General features: G+C 39.2%; 2 protein-coding genes across 4 annotated transcripts in view; both read right to left on the minus strand.

The window, feature by feature from the left end:
- Atf6 (activating transcription factor 6) overlaps positions 1–25,764 on the minus strand; it is a 178,410-nt gene that overhangs the window by 60,556 nt on the left and 92,090 nt on the right. The window contains exons 14-15 of one of the 2 annotated variants that reach the window (XM_042258560.2): positions 24,809–24,876; positions 22,922–23,036 (exon numbers count right to left, since the gene is read on the minus strand). In XM_042258560.2, the coding sequence (XP_042114494.1) occupies positions 22,922–23,036; positions 24,809–24,876 (183 nt within the window). The remainder of the gene's footprint in view (positions 1–22,921; positions 23,037–24,808; positions 24,877–25,764) is intronic. The other variant, XM_006994440.4, reaches the window with a different exon arrangement.
- Positions 18,007–18,910, minus strand: LOC102913996 (RING finger and CHY zinc finger domain-containing protein 1). 2 transcript variants are annotated; one of them, XM_076547947.1, is made up of 2 exons: positions 18,762–18,898; positions 18,007–18,525 (listed from the first exon to the last, which is right to left on the minus strand). In XM_076547947.1, exons 1-2 carry the CDS (start codon positions 18,830–18,832, stop codon positions 18,066–18,068), a joined length of 531 nt encoding a protein of 176 aa, XP_076404062.1. In that variant the 5' UTR covers positions 18,833–18,898; the 3' UTR covers positions 18,007–18,065. The 2 variants fall into 2 exon arrangements, with proteins under 2 accessions (XP_076404062.1, XP_006994501.1); XM_006994439.4 differs by having other exon boundaries at positions 18,007–18,910.

The following is a 25,764-nucleotide window of genomic DNA, read 5'->3' on the forward strand; positions in this document are numbered from 1 at the left end:
TGGGCTGAAGAGAGAAGAGCAAAAAAGTTCCTGGAGTGGCTTATTACTACAAAAGCTTTCGGACCACTTGTAAGAAAAGAAAGAACCACAGAGATTAACTGCTGCAGTAGGGTTTTATAAAAGCATTCCACCACCAATTCAGTATGAGATAGTATTGGGTCAGGGAGCGAAATGCAAACACAAGACATCTTGAACCACAAGGCCTTGCATATTTTCTTAGTAAAAGGCATGCCTAGGATTAGGAACAATTTATTTCAGCGTGGCGTACAGTTTGACAGTTTAAGAAGAATAAAAGGAACAAGTGAAAGATGATGGCTACATTATATAAAGAGCAGACATTTTACAGCTTAGATTATTCCTGTTGGTTGAAAACTTCAACAGCACTCATCTTCCCTTCCACTGTAGACACCAGAACAACTGTCAAACACTGGGAACAGATGCACAGTCTCTGGAGCTTGTCTGGAGCAGACGCAACACCTTACAAGGGAAAGGAGAGGCCGGAGTGGGGCTGGGAAATGAGCAGGTGTCTTCCTGTAGGCCAATGAGTCTGCTGCTGCTGCTGCTGCTGCTGCTTTTGAGTAACAGATGTGAGCCCGAATACGAAAAGAAAAAACCTGTTTTACCTCACTACAGTTCAGGATTTTACTATGAAAATAAAGTCTCCCCTAAAACAGCTTTTAAATCTAATCTACACGGGTTAGAAGAGCCAAATATTCATATCCATTTTAAGGAAGGTCCAAATTCTAAAGAACATTTTTCCAGATACAAATTCAGGGAAGAAAAATTAAATGGTGATTAACACTATTTTAAGTCTCAAATTGTTTCACCTTATTCACAGAGAAATAATATTCTTCTCACTTGTTCAAGTGAAACACACAAGGTAAAAGAAAAGCAAACACACACCAGAAGCTGGGTACTTTCTTTCTTTTTTTTCTTTTTTGGTTTTTCGAGACAGGGTTTCTCTGTGTAGCTTTGCGCCTTTCCTGGATTTCGCTCTGTAGACCAGGTTGGCCTCGAACTCACAAAGATCTGCCTGCCTCAGCCTCCCGAGTGCTGGGATTAAAGGCGTGCGCCGATACTTTCTAAACCAGCACTGATGTACTGCAGAAAATGTAACGGGTCTCCTTATTATCTTAGAAAAACAAAAACTGAGTTCAAAGTCAGAAACGTTACTTTAAATAGCATAAGGTTTAACAGCTTAAGAATAAAAGAAAAATAGAAATGGGGACCGTACTGTGCAGGAGCAGATCTTTTAGACCTTGGATGGCTGTTGAACGAAGAACGCTGGCTCAGAGTCAGTGAGGTGGCTCAGGAGGTGGAGTCCACGCCTGACATCCGGAGCCCCGTCTCCCAGACCCACATGGGGCCCTTTGTCCTCTGACACCCACACGCACCAAAGCTCATGTGCCCCACCCCCGAGAATAAAACATAAAACTTTTAAAGAAAAATGTTCAAATATCGCAGTTTTGCATTTAAATAATTCTGTTTAGGAAATAATTTCCACAGCAAATTTAGAGTCTAAGTGTGTATAGTCAGTCAAGCCTTATGCTGGTTTCATCCTTGGCAAACACAGTTGAGGAAACTCCTGAAGAGGCCCACAGAAATCCACAAAGATACCCCCACAGAAGACTGCTGGCAATGGTCGAAAGACAGCCGGGACTGACCTACTCTGGTGATGGGATGGCCAAACACCCTAATAGTTGTGCCAGAAACCCCATCCAAGGACTGAGGAATCTAGATGCAGACATCCATGGCTAGGCCCCGGGTGGAGCTCCGGGAGTCTAATTAGTGAGAAAGAGGAGGGTTTATATGAGTGAGAATTGTTGAAACCAAGGTTGGATAAAGCACAGGGACAAATAGCCAAACGAATGGAAACACATGAACTATGAACCAAAGGCTGAGGGGCCCCCAACTGGATCAGGCCCTCTGAATAGGTGAGACAGTTGATTGGCTTGATCTGTTGGGAGGCAACTAGGCGGTGGTAACCGGGTCCTGTGCTCATTGCATGAGTTGGCTGTTTGAAACCTGGGGCTTATGCAGGGACGCTTGGCTCAGTCTGGGAGGGGGGACTGGACCTGCCTGGACTGAGTCTATCAGGTCAATCTCAGTCCTGGGGGGGGGGAGGCTTTGCCCTGGAGCAGGTGGGAATGGGGGTGAGCTGGGGGGAAGGGGAGGGGGCAGAACGGGGAGAACAAGGGAATCTGTGGCTGATATGTAGAACTGAATGGTATTGTAAAATAAAATAAAAGGAAAAAAAGAAAGAAAGAAAAAGTGATTGGTCAGAGAGAAATGGGTTTAGACACAATAATCCTTTTCCCACTTCCTTTAAACGTCAAAAAGACAACACAACCTTTTTCGTTTTGCTCTTTTTCAAGTGGGAGGGTATAGAGGGGGACCAATAGTTGGGGGGACGATGGGGAATTAAGTGAGCATAGAACACTCAGTAGTATGGGAATGTTTACACACTGGCAGCGGGACAGTGTCACCCTCACTTGGATGACTATGTCCCCAAAACACGGATTGTTACATAGATTCACGTGGATTTAATTTCTATCTTTACAATGTTACTCATATTTAACCTAAATAACTATTTTAGTCTTAGAGATGCAAAACTAAAATATGGCACTTCCGGATTTTCATTTTATGTTTCTATGTATGAATTTAGTACACATAAGTCAAGCTGGAGGAGAAATTCCTTCCTTTAGAAGTAAAAACGCCCTTCTAAACGCCTATGCAAACAATCACACAGTTTATCATGAAATGCAAGTCTGAGCCTGTCTTCCTTCTAAGAACCAAATTCTTTATGCATAGCCCACAAGTTCCTTTGTGAGTCTGCCATGTTTTATTTCCCAGAACCCACTTGACATTCCACCCATTTTTCTCGAGAGTCCTACTCATTTACACAGGCACCTCTCACATCATGTGAAACGCCACACTGCCTCCCTCATATTCCCTCTCACATTCCTTCTCCTTCTCCTATCAACTTGAGAAGTACTTTCTACACTTTTCTGTACCTTCTCCTTCTTTGAAGTTAGTGCACCTGGCACACCTACAGAGTGAGTGAATCCCTACCTCATGAGGCTGCTGGAAGGATTAGATGGACAGTCTTATACACAACAGTCAGGGCAGTGAATGCATCATAAACACTCAGTAGTTTATGTGTAATCACAGGGCATTCTGTGTCACATCTTTTTCTTACAGCCCCTGTCACAGTATTGTAATTCTGCACTCATAAGTCACTTTCTCCACTATTACAAATTCCTTGAAAACCAAGATTTTGACTTACTTGCTTTTATATATGATATAGTAGCACACTGAAACAGCAAATTTGGAGAAAATGTACCGAATGAATAGACAACAAAGCAAAATAGGATAAAATTTTATTAGGAAGGATCTGACTAACAGGTTAGGGCTTTTAAGCAATTTAGTTACTCTTCATTTTCCCCTGAAAAACTGCTGAGCTATGCTACACCACAGTGTTTCTTTTGGAAATCTGGCAGATGCCTTCTAGACTGAACTTTTAAGATTTTTCTACAGAAAAAGTAGGGAATATATTTTCTATTTTCTCCCACCGAAAGCACACAGAGGTTCACATTTTGCTTTGACTCTGGGAACATTCCAGAGTACTACTCATTACACTCTTGCTTAGTTCTAAAGAAACAGCCTCACTTAAATAACTAGAGTTGGTCTTTGGAACAGGAGTTCTGCAGTACTGCTCGTTTGGGCAGAATGAACGTACTGGGGAGTTCCAGGGAGGTGCACATGGGGAGGAGGGAGATGCTGGCTCTGGCTCACGCTCCTACTGTTTATTTATAGCTTATTAGTATGAGATTTGTTTTACTTGGCAAAAATACAAGATTGTGAATGAGTAAGCGAGGAAGATGTAAGAGAATGCCTAAGCGTGAAAGCTCCAGAGCCGCATAACAACCTGTAACTCGGTGCTACATCAACAGGTTCCCCAGGTTCCCTGGGGGCTGCTGCACAGCGAGGCCACTGCAGACCTGCCAACTTCCTGAGCTGCAGGCTTCACCACTGCTAGTAAAACATGATTAGCCGAAGAATTGATTTCTCTGTAGATACCTCCATTTACAAATGCTAGATTTTCAGATTTCTCTGCAGATACAATTCTTAATTTCTTTTTTTAAAACATCACTAGCAAAAATAGTCAAAAGCAATTTTAAAAGACAAGCCAAAAAATTATGTGCAGCAATCAGAAAAAGAAATAATTTGTCAATGATCACTTAGAATGATTCCTTTCTATCTTACTCTGATTTTCCTTCCTAGCACTTATCTCAAACTGATATTTTATTGCATATTCACTTATATAGTTGTTTAATGTATATCTTTAGAATATAAACTCTAAAAATGCAAGCTCTTCCCACCCCCCACCAATAACTGTATATTTTGTTACAAGAACAGCCAGGAACATGAGAGCTAGTCAGTTAATACCTTGTTGGAAGAATAACAGTAAAACTGATTATAACTAACAGCTCTGAGGACAGCGGCAGTCAGAGAGCTGTTAAAATATATACATAAATAGCAATGACTCAAAAGAGCCACTTACAACTTGGATAAAGGTGTTTGAAAAATAAGACCAATTCTTCAGAAGATGTGAGGAAATAGACCTTTTGGGGGGGGGATTTATTATGCTCTGAGGCTTTCTCACATTTTTGTTTTCTCTTAAAGATGAATAAAAAAACTGATCAATAGTCAGAAATGGAGTGGAGACATTTCCCACTATAATTCAGTTTCCTGGAGATGCCTGTTCCAGAGTAAAATTAGTATTTATGTTGTAGTAGGTGGAAAATACCCTTTCCTTGGTTTACATGTTAAAACTAGGCATACAGCACACAAAACTCAAGTAAAAGAAATTTAAATGTTATTTAAAACTAGGCACACTGCACATAATAAAATGAAAGTAAATGTTATTTTGGTCGTCTTTGGTTGTAATAAACACTGATAGCTAATACCATATTCTCTTAGTCTAAGTGAATGCAAACTTGATAAAAATGATAATGGTGGCTGTCATATGACAAGGAACCATAAACACACAGGAACTTGGTTGACCATGAAAAGTTTAGTCATTAGTCTCACTTTTTTTTTGTGTACATGTGTGCATATCCACGTGTATAGGGATGCATGTGTGCATATGTGTGTAGAGGCCAGAGGTCACTCTTGGGTGTCAATCCTCAGGGGCTATCCACTTTGTTTTCTAAGACAGTCTATCACTGGCCAGGAACTCACCAGCTGGACCAGTCTGACTGGCTAGTGAGCTCCTGGACCCACTGTCTCTGCCTCCTTTGCTAGGATTACCACACTCAGCACTTTTACATTGTCTCTAAAGATCAAACACAGAAACTTATTCTTGAACAGCAAGCAATTTACCAATTAAACTATCTCCATATCCCTATACTTAGCTAAAAAAAAAAAAAAAAAAAAAATAAGCTTTATAACTAAAAGGCATGCCCTAAAGCCTCAGGCATAAGTAAAGCTGCTTCTTCAGAGCAGATGACTGCTTTATAATATGAATTCAATTATCTTATTAACTTTTTAATCTTCTTAATAACCTTCGTATTCATCTGGATAATCTTATGACACATTAGTCATATGACTCCCATCTAATATCAGCATAAAAAAGATCAGATGAAAGACTGTAAAGTTTCTAATTATCAGCTGATGTCACTAAATGCATTCAAATGGATGTGATGTAGTCAATCTGAAAAGTTCTAGGAACAGTTAGAACATGTGTCCACTGTCACTCAGCTGTCTGTAACCTAGCTCTATAACTTCTGTAGACATGACACGTGTCCACTGTCACTCAGCTGTCTGTAACCTAGCTCTATAACTTCTGTAGACATGGCATGTGTCCACTGTCACTCAGCTGTCTGTAATCTAGCTCTATAAGTTATGTAGACACATGAAATGGACATTGAATTAGAATAAGTGAAAGAAATATTTAAAATAATTCTAAAATTGGCCCAGCAAGATGGTTCAGTGGGCATGGATACTTGCCACGAAACCCGACAGCCTGAATTCAGTCTCCAGGACCCACAGGGTAGAAGAGTACAACTCCCTCAAGCTGTTTGGAAAGATGTGTTCCTTACAAAGTTCTGCATCCCATTCCTCCAAGTCCTGAAAATCCTGGGTAGATCTAAACTGTTTCAATCAAATGTTTATAAATCCAGCTATGTAATGGAGTACACCTTCAACACACTACTGTACCAGATCTTGCAGTTTTAATACCATGCCAATTTTCAGTTTGTTGATGATAAGGAAAGAATATAATAAAAATGAATCTTTCTGGGGATTTGTGAGAGAAGAGGGACCATACAAGATTGTTGCCAAATCTAACGGAAACAAATACTTCTGCCTTATCTTATTAACTTACAGGGTCTTTGTACAGGAGCCCTGCTTCAAAGATCATTCCTCAAAACAGAGAAATAAACATGTACTGAACATACCATGTTCAGATCAGTGCCAGTATTGTATGTAGTGTTTCATTTCAATTTCTTAACCCAGAAGCGGTAACTATTTTTATTACTGTATTAGCAGTGAGGACACTGGAACTTTGGACAGTATCTTCCCAGGGTTCTGCAGTTTGTAAGCATAATAAGACTGGTTAAAACTCAGATCTTTCTGACTTCATATTATATGATTACCTACAAAAAAAAAATGCTGCATCAGCCCCTGCCAAGAATTATGTTTTTCCACTAAACTGAAAAGCACCAACCAATTCATAGTTGAGTGGAAAACTTTCTTATTTCTCAACAAGACTGCACAATGCTATGCATTAAATCATATTCTGCTGTTTTCCTATTCTTTAAGCTACTGTTGAGAGGGAATATATATATAAATATATATTTTTAAAGATTCATTCTAAAGTTTGACTATGAAGCTCTTCTTTAAGTTAAGGAAAACAAAGCACCAATAGATCAGAGAGTAGCAACCAGCTCCCCCAAGAATCTTATTTTTAGTTTCTCTTACTTTACGAGCATTTCTTAACCCATATGTATTTGTCTAGTCTGGTTTCTAGAATTTTGGTTTGGCAGTATCCTCTGACCATCACACGGTTGTTGCAATTATCTATAGTGTGTGTTATGTTTCCAAAGTGTATGTAAATAACACTTGGTTGGTTGAGTCCGAAGGCTGGACACTTGAGGTTGAGGGAGTTCAACCACAAGACATCCTTTTTATGAAGCTCCAGGAAACAGTACAAACTTACCAAGCCAAAGACAACTGGCAGTCTGGTGTAACCTTTTAAACTTGCCTTTGCTATAATTCTTCTTTAAAAAAAAAAAAAAGGCAGTGGACGAAAACACAGCACTGAAGGACGTACAATACTGGATTTCTACAAGCGAAAAGGAAACGCTGAGCCACATGTTGCACATACGTGAAAATCAATGTAATGGCCAACAAGGTGTCTCCGCAGAAATGGTACTTGCTGCCATGCCCCACAATCTGAGTTTGATTCCCCAGAATTCGGAAGATGAAAAGAGAGAACCAACTCCTGCAAGTTATACATGCACCACAGCATGCAGGTGTCCACACATAGAAACAGGGTCACACAAGCACACACACACAAACATGATTTAAAATATAATACAAAAATTGAATCAAAATGGACCAAAATGTAAAATAGTAAACTACAAACATTTCAGAAGAAAAGCTATATGACACCGTCTTTGTGAGCTAGGGTTGGCAATACTTTATGAAGCAGCAAGTGCACAATTCATAAGCTAAAAAGACAACAAACCAGACTTCATCAAAATTGGGAATTTCTGCTCTTAAAAAATATTGAAAAGATTATAGATGTGAGTGCATGCATGTGTGTGTGCATAAATGTGTTCATGCATTTGTGGTATATGTGGTATGAAAACACAAAATGTACAATTAAATTTAGTTTATCATTTATCAGCCGTATCTTTAAAAGGCTAAATGTACAACACTGTATAGCTATAAAAATTTACTATCAAATCTAATTATAAATAATGCTAAATAATAGATCTGTACTTTATGTTGTAATAGTTAACTAAATTCAAATCAGTCACAGATTTTATTCTTAAAGAAAATTAGAATCTTCCAGTGACATAGTTCCTTGGGATATTACAAAGGTTAATTAACAAAAAAGTGATGGGACAAAAATTAAAGATGGATACCAAATATTCAAATATTCTTAATTACAATAGCATAAAATTAAAATTTTATTTACTTTGAAAAAGACACTAGCCATGTCACATGGAATTTTAAAATATCATTTATTCTGTAATAAATTATTCTGTAAGTTCTTATGAAGTTTCTATATCTAACAACTGGAACTTGGGAAAGATGAAAAAGATGAGTGAGAAAGAAAAGGGAAATAGCACTTTCCCAGGACCAGGTATTCCTTGTGATAACACAACAGAAGGAAGACACACTCTTCTATAATGATGTGTTAATGAAGGTATGCTATCATGCCTTGGAGAATAGTCCTGCTCCATGAACTATGATATCACAGCTTTAGGTAAGGTATTCTAGAGCAATCAGGAATTGGCCTAGCTGTTAAGGCTCCAGAAAGATTCCCTGTACAGGTCGGCTAAGACTAATTAGTGTGTGCTGTCACAGCATGTCATATTTACCTTGTATACCACAACTCTCACATCGCATTATACTTAATTGCATGTATCTCGTTCTCTAGATTACAAATACCTTGAATGCAGAACTACGTGGCCTCGCATTTGTCGTTCTGCTGTCGAGATTCCAGTCTAACCCCAGTATTCCATACTGCAAACTGCCACTCTACCAAGGCTCAGCAACCTATTACTCTCCTAGTCTTACCCTCTCACTGGCTTAAACAACACTTCAGACTCTGTCTCTCTTCAGGGCTCATTTATCTCCTCCAACATCCTCCCACTCAGTTGATAACATCACATTGTATTTCACTGGGGTAAGAGAAAGCATCAGAGATGCCTTCTTGTGTCTCCCTAGAGTGTAGCATCCCATACTCTCCTAGCCTCTCTCACCAGAGAAGAAGGGCAAGGCTGAGAATGTAGTTCAGAAGCAGCTCACTTGCCTAGCATAGGACAACACCTGGGCTGGGAGGGGAGTGTGAAGGGGAGGAGACCAGAAGAGACAAACTTTTAGAAATATCATTCTTCTACCTGTCTGAATTCTACCCTTTCTCAGAGATATGATCACTTTTACAACATTGTCTTTCCTACCTACTGACTCATTCTTCAGACACATACAGCTGGTAGCTACAGTTAAAAACAAACATATTTTCCCGTTTCCTTTTATCCTTTGATAGACAAATTCTTGGCAGTTATGCTGTTCTCACTAGCTAACCCACCCCTGGTCTCTAACTTTCACTTCCCTCCACTAAGGGCTCTGGTTAAAGGTATCAATGACTCTCCCATTAATATACCCAGGACACACTTACTTTCATGTTTGTGACTCAACAGTATCTCAGAGTCAACTGCTTCCCTTACAGTTTTCTCCTCTTAGCTTTCCAAGCTTGTGGCCTGCTCCCTTTCAGTCTCCTTGCTGGCTCCTCCTCTAAAATCAATTCTACCCCACCTCCGTACTATTTCTATACCTTTTTCCTAGGAGAGTCCATGTTCTGATTGATTTTGGTGAGATAAGTTGATAATTCCTAAAAAAAAATTTTTTTTTAAGCTGTTATCCACTCTTTAAGTCTTAGAGTCAGAGCTAATGGTCTTTGTATTGGACATATTCCCTTAAATAAGTCACCATTTATAGCACACATATAATTTTGCCCACCCCAAAATTTTCAATTTCAGTACATGGTAGTCCTGTTGTACCCCAACTCTTATTGAAGCTCAAGCAAATTTTTATTAAAATTTGAAGAAAAAACCGCAGGACAAACAAGCTGTAAATCTTGGTAGCTGCCTGGAAGTGGAAACTAGAGCAGAGAAAAGGCCACGCCATTTGAGTTAAACTGGCACAGAGGTCCCCCGCATGGTAGACAAGCAGCCACGTGGTGAGGAGGGCATGACTGGAGGGAGAACGAAGCCTAGACTGTCAGGGAAAGCATGCTTAGGAAAGGGATAGAAAGAAGCGAGGAAGCTACACTCTTCTGAGTAATCCAGACTTAACAAAGCTGCGTGAGTGCAGCTCTGGGAGTCTATGTGCAAAACAGACTTGGCATAAAACCCCACTGTGGTCGTCGTCATCAAACCACCTGAAGAGCCTTCCTTCCACTGGTCCTCTGCTTGACTTGCGCTTTTCTTTCCACGCAGTGACACAGTCATTCTACAGAGATTTACTTCAAGGACTGTTAATCAGACACAGACGACTCTAGCTGAATTACCAAAAGCAGTCTACAATTTAAGTTGACAAGTTTTTCATTTTTTTAACGTAAGTGTTACACAGGAAATAAAATGTTAACATGGTCCTCTCCTTTTAGGACATCACAGATACACATTATGGATAGGCATCTGGAACTAATAAGTCTGAGGCTTAGTCATTCTGGAGGTTAAAGTGATACAAAAATCTTTGAAAAATAATCACCTCTGTCCACATATTACCAAAGTTAGTCTCTCAAACATAAAACATACGAGATCTTAATAGAACATCCCTAAAGCAAAATGGTACTCAGCCTTGTAAAAATGCATTTGAATTCACTTATTTTGAAAGACTGATTTCTACAGTCAACGAGGCATAGATGGCCCTGATAAAAATACTCAAGAGGCTGGGCAGATAGCTCAGTCAGTGAAGAATTTGTTATGTAAGCATGAAGACCAGAGTTTGATCACCAGAACCATGGGTCAGTGGGTCAGTGGGGAGATTGAGGAAGAGCTGGAGAAGGGAAAATGTAGGATCAGAATATATTACATGAAAAAAAGTTTTCAATAATAAAAACGTTAGGCACTGTGGTATGTGCTTGTAATCCCAGCATGGGGTGGGGAGTTGAGGGGGTGGAGCAGACAAGAAGATCTCTGTGGCTCACTGGCCAGCCAGTTCAGCCTAATCAGTGAGTTCCAAGCAAGTGAAAGAGCCTGTTTTAAAAATACAGTGGACAGCACCCAAGGAACAACACCCACAGCTGACCCCTGACCTCTACACTCGTGCATACAATGTATGTGCACCAGCATCTATACATGTACCTCCTACATACATGAGTATATACTAACAAACACAAATGCTCAAGAAGCTGCTCTATCACACATTTTCTAGCACATTATGGTGAGGGTAAAAATTAAAGATAGTATTAAACTGATGGACTGGCATCCAGTTCATTCATTTGTTCCTTCACTTATTCCTCCATACCTGGCATTGTGCTGAGTAGTGGGGACAGAAGGAAGACTAAGGCAGAGAGGTTTCTTGCCCTCAGTGTATTTATACGCTAGCAGAGGTAATAGACATAAAGCCAAGAGTCAAGTAATTAATTAGTTAGATGTTAGGCTCCAACTTAGAGCTAATTATTTCTCTTGCTGCATTCTGGTGGGGTATCCATATTATAGATGCTACAGTTCTTCAGACAGGATCTTTAAAGAGATTAGCAGCAATGTGTGGAAATAGATTACACAATTAACCTGAAATGTCAAGGTTTAAACATTGCTGAAGGTGTCAAAAGTTAAACAACTAAGAGTCCAAACTGAACAAGTTGCTGCAAGTGGAGGGAGAGAGTGAGTGACGTGAGCGTTTCAGACTCAGTCATAGATCACAGACATTTCCTATAACATAGGAATTGCTTCCTTCATAATTAAGTTTTGTGACATAACCAAGAAGCCTGTACCAAGTTCTATTGAGACATAAAATCATTTCACAAGCTACTTTGCTAGTTTCCTAGCTCTTATATGAGGAAAAACTCAAAGACTATGTATAAATTTAATTAGAAACAGTTCTATCACCCTTTATATTTTAAAAACTTTTTCCTGTTATTAATAACCATTTCATTCATGACTTGGAAGACTTTTGATATCTCAGGAACACTTTAAACATTATTTTATTTTCTAATCTGGTTTTAATTCCATATACTTTTTCTCTGTAGTTCTACTGTAAATAAACCAAAACTCTTCAACTTTCTCCATGCTTTGCTTTAAACATAAAAACATTACTACAGATGAGGAACAAACACTGTGTTGACTTGATTAATTTTCTTCAGAACATCTGTCAAGTACAAAACATAACTCTGCTCTTACATTTATATGTACACAAACCAATCCCATGGTCTCTGTCTGTAGGGAGAAAGTGCTTGCCTCGCACGGTCAAGTCCCTGAGGAGTCGCCACGCACACTCTCACGAGGATGGGGTTCCGCTCCCTTTAACTATGCCCAGGCTATCATTTCTTCCACTCGATGCCGTATTTACCAAACACTCCAGTTGATTTCTTTCATATTCTCTCTCACTTCCAGTGTGGATTCTGTTCTGATTACCATGAATGTAATCACCATCACCAGCGATTTCTGTTTAAAAAGCTAAATGGGATTTTAATTTCTCACTCTCTGGGAGACTTGTAACATCTGATGCCGTTGACTACCTCTTTTTTGAACACTTCTTCCTTCATCTCCAAACGTTAAACAAATTAAACAAGTTGACACTGTTTTCCCTTATCTACACTATACTCTTCTCTTCCATTTCTCCTCCTGTGCTCACAATGATTCCTCATGTTTTCCTGCTTGCACTGGTTCTTCCTACACAATAATACATCATAGCAAGTGGCTTGGTTTTCCAAAAAGGCTTTGCCTCGGTCTTGTTCTCTTTGGAAATAAATCAAAGGAATTCTAATGTGTTTTGGACAAAGAGAGTAATAGACTGAAACTCCAAACTGATTGTTTTTAAAGATATAGAAATAAAAGTTTCAAAAAGGCAATGTAGGAAAATGATTAAGGACACAGACTCTGGAGTCAAACTCCTAGGTTAAATTCTGGCTCTGCCACTTTCAAATTCTGTTACAGTAACCCTCTGTATTCCATTCCCTAATCTGTGAAAAGGGACAATAATTTTATCATAGAAATAAGAACTAAAGGTTGTACACTGTAGGAGTATTAAATAAATCACAACTGGCAGCTATCACAAAATCATTTTTTTTAATACACAAGACTACCTTTTAACTTGATACTTTGTTTTTCAAAACTCTTAAAATGTATTAACTCCACCAGACTGAACTACTTTACTAACATGTAAGAATTTAAAGCAATGTCACAGCCTTCTAAGCAGACACTGTTTACATGTATTCAAACAGGAAAGTAGAAAAATAAAAACCACATTTCTAGAGCTAAACTGAAAATGTCAATACCCTCTAACTTTCTCACTTCACAGACAAAAAAGCTAAAGCTACGAGGGATTTGTGATTTGTCCAAAGTCACACAGTAAATAAATACCAGTAAGAGGCCCATTGGAAGCTAAACCGCAGGTCCTCACATTTTTCCTCATATAATCGTGTGAAAAAGCATTCATTCTTAGATTATATCTCTGTTTGGGGAAAAAAGTTATCATCATTACAAAAACCTGAAATTTAATGCAAGGGAAACTATCAAAATTTGATCTACCAACTATTAACCCCTACCATTAATCAGTGCAAATTAACTAATTAGTTAATGTATTTGTTCATTTTTAAGATAGGGTCTCATTATGATGCCAAGTCTAGCTTCAAACTCATGATCCTCTTGTCTTCTCCTTCAAAGTGCCTGAATTATAAGTGTGAGTGTCTCAGTGTACAATTATTTGTTTATTGATTTATTTACTTACTGTTGATTTTGGGGGGGGTTGTTTTGTTTTATGAGACAGAGTCTCACTATGTACACCAGGCTGTCCTCTACCTCCTGAGGGCTGGGATTAAAGGCATGTGCCTCCACACCCTATTACTGTTGTTTTGAGGCAGGGTTTTACTCTGTAGCCCAGAGTAGTCTAAAACTCATTACATATATATAGCCCAGGTTGGTCTTGAACTCGTTGCAAGCCTCCTGCCTCAGCTTCCCAAGTAATGAGATTATAGATTTGTGCTACTATCTACATCATTTGTTCTAATGCTTAATTTTTTGTATCTTAAAGATATTTAACCTCCTTCTGTCTCAATTTTGTCATTCATAAAATAGGATTAGAAATACTTACATGATTATATAAAAGGAACTAAGAGATTATATATTATATATACATATACCATATAGAAAACAACTTTGTGAAGTATAAAGTCTGAATACATTAAATATGTTAGTTTATATATAATGAAATAAGAAAAATATTTATAAAAAGGAACATTGCTGATATAATCATTAAGCAAACCTAACTTAAGTGGATACTTAAATAATTCTACTCTATTGTTTTATAACACACTTCAAGACCTGAATAAAAGTATATTTTAAGGAAAATAAAAAATGAGAAAAGCATTCTACACAAGGGATTTTTTTCCTTCCCCTTCTAAGATATTCTTTAAGATGCAATTATTATCCCAAGATCATCTATTCACATTGTTCTAGCTAGAATTTGGCAAGAAATGGCATGGCAGTGGTTGACCTCTGAGATCCATATGTATATTAAAGTTGTAAAAATCTTAGAAACAAAAGACAGTATCTTTTTAAATCAAAGTTTATACACTAATTTATTTTTTATTACTAAGGAAATTCCTCTTACCTCTAAGCATACATACCACTAACACACATATATAAACATATATAACATAAATTGAATCACATAATTATAATCACTTAATATGCTTTATACATGAATTACACTTTCTTCATATATTAGGAAATGAATATAGGAATTGCTTTTGTGGTCACCCATGGGAATAAACTTTTGGCAAATAGTCTGCATAAATTGCTGTGGGATGTCATTCCGTATGCTGTGAATGTGTATTGCTCTGATTGGTTGATAAATAAAATGCTGATTGGCCAGTAGCCAGGCAGGAAGTATGGGGGGATAAGCAGATGAGGAGAATTCTGGGAAGAGAAAGGCTGAGTCAGGAGTCGCCAGCCAGACACAGAAGAAGCAAGATGTGAAGGCAAAACTAAGAAAAGGTACCAAGCCACGTGGCTAGACATAGATAAAAATTATGGGTTAATTTAAGTGTAAGAGCTAGTCAGTAATAAGCTTGAGCTTTAGGCCTAGCAGTTATAATTAATATAATCCTCTTGTGTGTTTACTTGGGGGAACGCGAGTAGAAGAGATCTGTCCCTACTGCTGGCTGGCTGGGACACAGAAAAGCTTCCAGCTACAATAAATAACACCACCAAGCAAACTTTGCAATCATCAGAACATTTCCTACAGTTTGTCTAAAGTTTTAAGTTTCTGACTCATGTACTCAAACATGTTGCTTAAATCTATGCTGGTATAAAAACAATAACTCTTCTCCAAAACCCAAAGCAAACCAAGAGCAAACAGAGATCTACAACAACCCATCTGCTCCAAAGTGCTTTCACACACACACACACACACACACACACACACACACACACACACATCACATGCACACACACACACACACACATCACATGCACACACACACATACACACACACACACACACACACACACACACACACACACACACACACACACACACTGTGAGACTAAGAGTAACTTCAGGTTCTACTTGATGACACTGAAAGGCCTTACACAATTCATCCGGGTAGTTTCTTTACCTCTAAGACTTAGATTAGAGACAAGACATAACACTGCTCTTACTCTGGCTGAAGCTACCAGAAATGAACAAAAAGAGAGGCCAGTGCTACCTAAACCCTGCTGGACTCAGCACCACTTAGGTTACTGAGATCAGTAAAACAGTCACATTTCTTTATGCCAAACACTGGAAAATACCTAACAAATAAAACGCACGAACAACAGTGCCTTTCTAATACTGGGCTTCTCTCAGTGACACACACTTATATCTAACATGTATCTTATACTCAATACGCACTGAGTGGCAGGAAGAGTGCTGAGTGAGTATCGGGGGAGTAATCAAAAAGGACACACTGCTTCCTGCCTATAACACAGATGAGCGGGAGAGTGTGTCAGATCCAATAATCAGGAATGGACATAAGAAAGATTTTTTTAATATAATAAAACTAGTGTGTTATAGTAACGTTTATGGAGGTTCAAGGGCCTGCACAAGCAAGCAAACATCTCTAAGGTGTGTGTACAGCTAAAGCTCAGGTTTTCTTACAGTGTGGCCTCGGGCTTTTCTTTGTAGGAAGTTTCAGGCTTACAAAAATGAGAATATAATGAAAACAACCATATTTTGTTGGTTATAAATGAATGGTCTATGGATCATGAGCTAAGACACCCACAACAGTCCTTCATACAAGATAGCAACCAACTGTCCAATAATAGCCATTTTCTGTTTAAGAAATCTGATTCAGCCATGTGTAAAAAGACTACAGTAGAACCACTGGTGTTGCTCTCGAATCGGGAATAACAAACTGTCTCACTTCTCCATGGGGATTAGTGTACATTCAAGGTGCTGTTTGGCTGCTGAGCCAGTTTCCTATGGTGCATCGATCCCTATACATCGTAAGGGATAAGTAAGTCCTTGTTGCTGGAGGTAATCCTTACAATCTACACCACATAGATGCAATGTGCTCATAAACGTTTTACAAGCAATCAAAAGGAGTGAAATCTACCTACAAATATGGTACTATTTGGAGGAAGAGGGAGAAACATCTCTGAGATAGGCATAGAGCTGAAATCAGATCCCTACTTACATCACACATTCATTTGAAACAACCGAGAAGACACAAAATTGATTTGTTTTTTGTTTGTTTTTTGGTTTTTTGAGACAGGGTTTCTCAGTGTAGTTTTGGATCCTGTCCTGGATCTCACTCTGTAGACCAGGATGGCCTCAAACTCACAGAGATCCGCCTGGCTCTGCCTCCCGAGTGTTGGGATTAAAGGCATGTGCCACCACTGCCCAGCAAGTGTTTACTTTTAATGTGAAGAACAGGTACTAATAACAAAAACAAAATAAAAAATGCAAAAGTATTCTTAAATATTTATCTCATTTGAATAAGAAATATCAAATAAATGGGAATAATAGACATTCATCTGTAGCCAACTGAATAAAAGAAGACCTGTTCTTTCTCTCATCTGTTGCAGGATATTTGAACACTGTGTGAGGATGTGTCACTGTGATTGGTTTAATAAAAAGCTGAACAGCCAATAGCTAGGTAGGAGAGGATAAGGGGGACTTCCAGGCAGAGAGAGAAACTCAGAGAAGAATCAGAGAGGTGTGGAATTTGCTGGTGAGATGCAGAGGAAGTTGGGCATACTAAGTATAGAGGAGAGGTAACAAGCCATGTGGCAGAATGCAGACTAATATAAAATAGGTTATTCTAAGTTATAAGAGCTAGCTGGAAACAAGTCTAAGCTAAGGCCAAACTTTCACAATTAATAATAAGTCTCTGTGTCATTATTTGGGGGCTAGAAGTCCAAACAAAGTCCGACAAGAAAGCCTGGTACACCCATCTTTCCCCAGGCCCCACTCCTGGTATGAGTGTGTGGGTGCTGTACATATGTGGGGGTGTGGAGGCCAGAGGTCTACATCAGGTGCCTTCCAGAATGGTTCTCCACCTTATTCTTGAGACAAATTCTTTTTTTTTTTTTTTTTCCATTTCTCAGTATAATTTTATTAGTAGTTTGTTTTTTACATAAAATTTTACTTTTGGACCCAAAGGACTGTCTTAGACAATTCAAAAGCATATGTAATTAGATTTTAACAATAAGAACTTAAAAATTATATTACAGTCCTTAAAATCAAAGACTAATTAAATGCAGTTCTATCAAGAACTAGAAATGAACTCTGCGTGCATAGTGTCACTTAAAGGTCCATGAAAATATAAAATATTTCTATGAATGTGCCTATATCTGGAGCAAACATCATTGACTTCGACTTCAGAACTTGACACTAAAGGAATTTCCAATCAACACATCTGCAGAAGCTGCATCAGGTGAGAGCTATGATCATTCCATCCAGAGATCTTGAATCCTTAGGTCCATATGATACCACCTGCTATTGCGACAGTGGTAATAAAACATATCTAACGCATCGTTAGGACATATTCTGACAACAGGGTCTTTTACACAGAGCTTTATCTACATCACAGGTCTGTTCTCCAGCCAGGGACAGGCTGCTCACTGCTGATCCACTGGAACTCTTCGGCCCCCAGCTTGGGCGGTATTGTAGGAGTCACAAATCTTACATTTCATGCCTAAGATATGGAATTGGACTGTGGATCGTCCGTTACAGTCATTGCAGAGAATATCCACAGTCACATTTTGGTATTCCGATGGCATAGGGGTTTGTGCAACCTCATTATCCAACTGTCTCCAGTACCGAGTCATATCCAAGGCAGAATGCATACACAGCGGACATCTGTAGCCTTCTTTTAACATTTCTTCGTAACACGTTCTATGTAAGAGATGCCCGCACGGCAAGACGTGAGCAACAACTCGGGAGGTGTGAATGTCCTCCAAGCAGATTGGACAATTCTGCCGAGAAACATTTTCAATACACTTATGTTTTCCTCGAAGATTCATAGCTAGGCATAAGTTACATTTCAAGCAATGAAAAAAATCTTCCTTTGGACCAATCCTACAAATTCCACAGTTCTCGCAATGATACTGCTTCTTATCTTTGTCAAAAAGATGGCATATGCTGCAGTAATATTCTCCAAACAATGTGCTACAATCTTCACAAGTCTGCTGGGCATGCTGGACTTTTTCACAGTTGATGCACTGCACTTCCTTCACCTTGAAGCGGTCGAGCTGATGGTCCTCACTGTTGTCGTGACACAGCCGGCAAGTATACAGCTTGTCACAACAAGGCACCTTGAGCAGACAGCCGCGGTCATAGTGCTCGCAGCCCCGCCGCCCTCGCTCCGGGCTGCCGCGGACGCCATCTTCCCGCGCCGCCGTCGCCGCCATCTCCTCCACCTCCCCTCGCAAGCCACAGAACCTTCCCCCAGCTTGGAAGCCACGCCTCCCGAGACAAATTCTTTCACTGGACACAGAGCTTGCTAATTTGGCTATGGACCAATAAGCTGAAGGTATCCTCCTGTATCTGCTTCCCACTCCAGCCCTGAGGTAACAGACACATGCCACCATGTCCAGTTTTTAAATGAATGCTCTGGACCTGGACTCAGGGTCCTAATGCTTATGCAGCAAGCATCTGACTAACTGATCACCTCTCTAGCCAGAAAACCTGTTCTTAAAGAGAAACGGCCCTAAGAGTTGAAATCCTTTCTCCAGAGACAACTGACTTGGAAAGAAACCTCGATGGATGGCGTTTCAAAGTTCACTGGAATGACAGCCAAGGTCACAGCATTCCTCACCCTTCTCAGGGTTTCTTTCCTCTTCGTTGGCATCACTCTCCTACCTAACTTTCCTCTTCTGAGAATCTACCTCAGAGCCCATGCTCTTAAGTTCACTTTCTTATATTCTTTAATCCACACACACTCCCTAAACAAATATTATACAAACACATTAAGAAAAACAAACATTGCATTTACTTACTTTTTTCTTATTTATGTATAGTTTGTTCAAAGTACTTTGGAAGTTTGAGAAAACCTATTCTCCACCCTACCCCTCCAAATCACACCAAAACAAGTTTAAAAGAAGGGAAAGGAAAAAAGACTCACAGGAAAATGAGGCATAAATGCCTGGAACTCAACAAGGAGAGAAGAGCCTGCTGTGCTGGAGGAAAAACCAGGCAGAAGGAAGGCAAAGCCACAGAAAAGGTTTCCTGCCAGAATGTCTTTCTTCTGACCTCAGCAGGAACTCAGCAGTTACCCCAAAGCATGTCTTCTTTAGAGAAGATACTGTCACAGCTCAACAGTCAAGAGATTAACGGGGGCAGGAGCATAGGATGTGAGGAAGCAAAAGTTTGCGAGGGCCTGGTTTATTAAATAATGGTAGACTGGACAATCGATGCCCACATGGACTTCTTCAGCTATTAAACATTTAGTTAAATATATGCTGGACAGTAAAGAAAGCAAGCTGGCTGTGCCAGTGGCCTGATCATAAGTGTCTGGCTCTTGCTAGGCAGAGACTTGGGGTTTCCCAAGTTCCTTCTTTCTGAATGTCCAATGCCAACATTCAGGCAATGGGACTGAGCAGCCAGTAAGAGCAAAGCCCACTGCCTCCTACTCCTGCCACATGACTTTCAGCTAAACTTTTAGCAAACTATTTCACACCAAAGAGTGGAAGAAAATGTCAAGCATGAGGTAATCCACTACTTCCTGTATTTTCATCTCAGCAAGAGAAAAATGAGCAGCCCAAGTATGTAAGGACTGGATTCCTGTCTCATGACACAGTTTATAACCAAAGCAATAAAGTTAACTTTCATTTCCCTACTGTTAAAACAAGAGAGAGAGAGAGAGAGAGAGAGAGAGAGAGAGAGAGAGAGAGAGAGAGAGAAGGAATGGAGAAAGAAAGATGTTGCAGGTTTATATTTACTCTTCCTAGATATAAAATGCCAGATGATAAATTATAATTAGGAGATGAAAGATACAGAAAGAATGCACGACAGACCCTTACCTGAACTACCTGAACATTAAAGGGTGGAAGGAGAAATCAATAATTTTCCAATAGCCCTCCCACTATAAAATAATGAGAAAAAGCTTTTTACACATGTGGGAAGAAAGTAAACCTTGTATTTAAAAAAAAATCATTTATCCTCTTTATTTAAAAAAAAAAAAACAACCTAGTCTCCTTTAATAGTCTCTCCTTTCTCCACATGCACACGTGCGAGCATGCATGTGTTTGTGTGTGAGAGAGAGGCACTTGTTTTCATTGTGTGTGTGTGTGTGTGTGTGAGAGAGAGAGAGAGAGAGAGAGAGAGAGAGAGAGAGAGAGAGAGAGAGAGAGAGAGAGAGAGAGAGAGCATTCCTGGAAAGACATTATTAACAATGACTTCGACTCATGGCTTAACAGCTGCTGCTTCTATTTGTTATGCTGTTTTGAACAAATGATGGCATATCCTGAACTACCTTTAAAATTAAAAAAGCTATTTTGGCAATTAAAAACATGCTTCTGTAGTAAGTTCATTAACACAGTCATGTCAGCACCCATCAGGTCCTTACAATATCCATTTTAAAAGGTTTACTTTTCCTTGAACCTTAAACATAATTGTATCTATAGAAGAACAAATCCCTAGTTCTCATGAGTCAAGACAGCTGGAGCCTTAATGAAATTCTGTTCTCAATTTCCCCCTTGCCACTCAAAAGGCACTATAAGGCTAGCAAAGAAATATACTAATTGTTTGGGAGAACAAGATGAGCACAGGAATTTTGTGAAAAGACTGTGATCACCAGATACTCTGGCTAAAGTATTTCAAATCTCCTGGTATATTTAATTAATAACTGGATATATATATATATACATATATATGTATATATATGTGTGTATGTATATATGTATATTCACACACATACTCACACACACACACATGTCACATCTGATCTCCTTTAGTCTTCAAGAGCCCATTTGCTCTGTTCCTTAAACCCTTAGTCACTAAAAAAATGTCTAATTTAGAAAAACACTAACTAGTTCACTGGCAATTCCTGTGAGAGTGATTGGCAATGGCAACTGAGAGACAAAGTCATTCTACTGTTAGTAAATCTTATTTCTAACCATACTTCCCCTACAGTCTGTTCTTTAAAAATGAATGGCTTAGGCAGCTAGAGAGATGGTTCAGTGGTTAAAGTGCTTATAGTTCTTCCAGAGGACCTGAGTTCTGTTCCCAACACCTACATCAGGTAGCTCCTAACTACCTGTAACTCCAGCTCCAAGGGACCTGACATCCTCTTCTGGACTTTGTGGGCAACGCACTTGTCAGGGTTTGAATGAGATGTCCCAACAGTCTCAAGTATTTGAATGCTTGGTCCCCAGTTGGTGTCACTGTTTGGGAAGGCTTAGGAGGCGTGGCCTTGCTGGAGGAAGTATGTCACTGGTGGTGGGCTTTGGGAGTTTAAAGACTCCTGCCATTTCCAGTTCTCTCTCTCTCTGCTTTGTGCTCGTGGTTGTGTGAACCTCCTGCTTCCTGCGGCAGCCACCATGACTGCTGCTATCACTCCATCATCACGAACGCTTAGCTTACCCTCTGGAACCATAAGCCCAAATAAACTGCTTCTTCCATAAGTTGTCTTGACTGTGGTGTTTTATCACAACAACAGAGAGTAACTAATACAACACTCACATGCGCATACCAATATACACAAGTAAGTAATTAAAAACAGAATAGTTTTGTTTTGTTTTTTAAGAAAGAAAGAAATGGCTTAGGATGCAAATCACTGAGGAGTTCCAATCATTTCTGCTTTCCTGGTTAATGTATAGCACTCACTCTAAAGGACTGTCAGATGGAAACTCTATGAAGAATATATCGTCATTTTATAGGAAAAGCAGATGGACTGTCAATGGCTGTGCTTTTTCATGTAGTCTAACATTTTTAACATTCAAAAATTCTAGTATAAACATTCATGCTTGTACAATCTGACATTATTTAACATATTCTTCACCAATGACTATAAACATTTAATGAAAAAACAAAAAAGGAACAAAGAAACTTGGGAACACAGATCTAAACACTCCACAATTGACAAATTAACCAGCCTACATTTCAGAAGTCTGGTCCTCAATTACGAAACAGGCATTGGCTTAAAACACAGAACAGGAGATGGTGTTTTACTTTCCCTTTCATTAGAAACAAGCAGCATAGCTACGGGGTGACAAGGAACAAACATCAGGGTGCAGTTTGTGTTTTCTAATGCACAGTACGTAGCCTGACATCAGGGCCATGCTCCACTTCCTCAGCGCTGACCGCTCCGTCAAGTCGGCATCCAGCACGGCACTCACTCACACTGCTGCACTTGCGTCACCGCCCTCATCCTGCCTCCTACCTACCGCGGTACCTTCTCCAAGATACAAGTCTGAAGTCTTGTACACAGCAGGTGCTCACAAATGTTCGCTTTATTCTTTGAAAATGAACTTACCCTTCGGAATGATACGACGTAAAACGTGTCTCCCCTTCTGCGGATGGCTTCAAAGAAGCCTTGGTAACTTCCCGGTGAAGCGTAATACACTTGCAGTTCATTCCCAGAATTTCTACTGATGTGAGAAGACAGAAAATATCAATATTCAAACATGTTGAGTCTTCCCAATCCCTTCCATTCTAAGGCCACATATGAATCTTAAGAATCTCTTTCAACCAAAACAGTAGCATTTTAAGAACAATTGTTACTTTTTAATCTTTTTTACTTGGCACATATTTATGGGATGCCATATGATATTCTGCTACATTTGACTTATGCAAATGATATGTTTTTATTGCTATTGTTGTTTGGGGTGCTGGAAGACCAAACATAAGGTCTCACACCTGCTTCGTTAACCAGCCTGGTTCACAGAGCAAGTCAGGAAGAGCTATGACTACAAGTCCGCTCCACTACAGCTAGCCCTTAATCGTGACTGTCTTCCTTCCCACACCACTTTCCCTCTCAGTTACATCCGCCTGGATGATGACAGCTGAACTGCTGGATACTGCACTCTCTTCGGAATCTCTCAAAATCTCCTGTGGTACTATGTAGGAACACGAGATTCTTTGAAGTCAAACAGACAGGGTCTGAAGTCTATCACTTGGTTCATGACTTTGAAAATGATTAAAAACAGCAACAAAACCCCCCCTGACTCCCTACCCTTTCCATATATAAAATACACTTTTGAACTATTATGTAAATTTAAAGATAAGCTGTATGTAAAGTACCCAGCCAGGGTGGATGAGATGGTTCAGCAGGTAAAAGCACCTGTCACACAAAGCCTAATGACCGAGTTCAATCCCCAGGATCCACATTTAAAAAAAATGCTGGATCAAGCCAGGCAGTGGTGGTGCACTCAGGAGGTAGAGGCAGGTAGATCTCACAGCCAGAACGACACAGTAAAACCCTGTCTCAAAAAATAAAAACAAAAAGCTGACCGAAGGACACAACTGTAATGCCAGCACTACTTTAGCGCTAGGAGAGGTCAAGACGGAGCAATCACCTTGAAACCTAGAGTTCATAGAACAACCGAAACAAGAGTGAGCCTGCATTAACAAGTGGGAGGAGAGAACTAACTCTCCAGGGTTTTTCTCTAACTTAACTTTTCCTCTGACTTCATTACACACATATGTTGTTCGAATCTTAGATGGTCTTTTAATATAAAACTTGGTACCAGATATTGGGGAGAAAGCTAAAAGATCAGAGAAGCCAGCTACTAGTTCTTACCTCTATGAAATCCTCAGCCTAAACAGAGTGAGTTTCTGTTTCCTCACACCTTATGTACCTTTCTCTGCCCTGCCATATTACTTCCCGGGATTAAAGGCCTGTGTGCTTCCCAAGCAGAGGCATGCGATCTCAAGTGCTGGGATCAAAGGTGTGTGCCACCACTGCCTGATCTCTATGTCTAATCTAGTAGCTGGCTCTGTCCTCTGATCCTCAGGCAAGTTTATTAGGGTACACAATATATCACCACACATATACACACACACATGCACACACAAAATAATAATTTTTTAATGTGATCACTCAGCAAGACACCTACAAAAGAGAAAGAAGGTAATATCCCTCTCCCTGAGGCTTAGAAAACAGATAAAAATCAAGAACAAGAAAGCAATGTGTACTTCGGATTTTCAGCAAAATTATGACTGAAAAACACTCTGGCAAAATCTGCATTTAAGAGATTTGGGAGAGGTGATCTTTTTATTAGGATTGTTAAACTGGTAGTATATGTTCATTTGAACTGATATAAAAGTTGTAGAGGAGCACTCAAAGGAGATGTGAATTTCAACTTCACTAAAATTACAATATAGTTCAAGCCCTCTGGCCAAGAGCTTTGCATCTTCTTACCTGATGCTAGTGGTTTCTGTGTACTGGACAGCCATCAGCTGAGAATTTGAGCCCTGTTCCAGAGCACCCTGGAAGAGAGAAAGAGATTTAGGAATCCACATGAAAAACCTCCAATACTGACTCATACTTGGATTTGTTATTTAGAATCATTCTGGTCACAATGTAGGCTGAGAATATACCTTACACAGTCTTATTAAGACATTTCAGATACTTCCTACAAAGTTTACAGAAAGAATGAGGAAGTTCAGTCCAACCACTGCAGGTTTTATGACCAAGCTGTACAAGTATTACTGGGCATGTAATAACTTTCATTTGTCAAAATTATTATGTTACAGACAAATTCCTAAGAAATAAGAAAGTCTCAAAATGAAACGAGATTTCCACTATTCACCAAGCTACACACAAATTCCTCATGCCTAACAGACTTATCAGTTGTACTTCATGAAGGGCATCTAACCCATGGCTCTCTTGGCCAGAGAACAGTTCAGTATGGAACCATCAGTGGCCAACATGTTACACTAGAAACCTGTAACCTGTATTTCACATGGCATTTGCTCTGTCCTCTGTCCTCCCAAACTTCCTGGAAGTTCTGTAAGCTAATCTTTAGGAGAAACTTGTAAGGATATCAGAATTCAAAGGAATATTACTATTATTACATTACAAAGTGATCTTATTGTTCCTTCACAGCAATAAATATTTTTGATATATAAATACTAGTTTAATCATAAATCTGAAATTTATTAATTGTTGTGTTCATATATCCATCTTTACATGAAGTTGGGCTTCAAAATTAGATATATAAATATTTTTGATATATAAATACTCATTTAATCATAAATCTGAAATTTATTAATTGTTGTGTTCATATATCCATCTTTACATGAAGTTGGGCTTCAAAATTAGATATATAAATATTTTTGATATATAAATACTAGTTTAATCATAAATCTGAAATT

Source organism: Peromyscus maniculatus, chromosome 11 (assembly GCF_049852395.1).
Source record: "Peromyscus maniculatus bairdii isolate BWxNUB_F1_BW_parent chromosome 11, HU_Pman_BW_mat_3.1, whole genome shotgun sequence".
NCBI lineage: Eukaryota > Metazoa > Chordata > Mammalia > Rodentia > Cricetidae > Peromyscus > Peromyscus maniculatus.

Bases quoted from the DNA above. Each gene is read 5' to 3' on its own strand.
- LOC102913996 (XM_006994439.4), bottom strand. From the start codon at position 18,857: ATGGCGGCGACGGCGGCGCGGGAAGATGGCGTCCGCGGCAGCCCGGAG.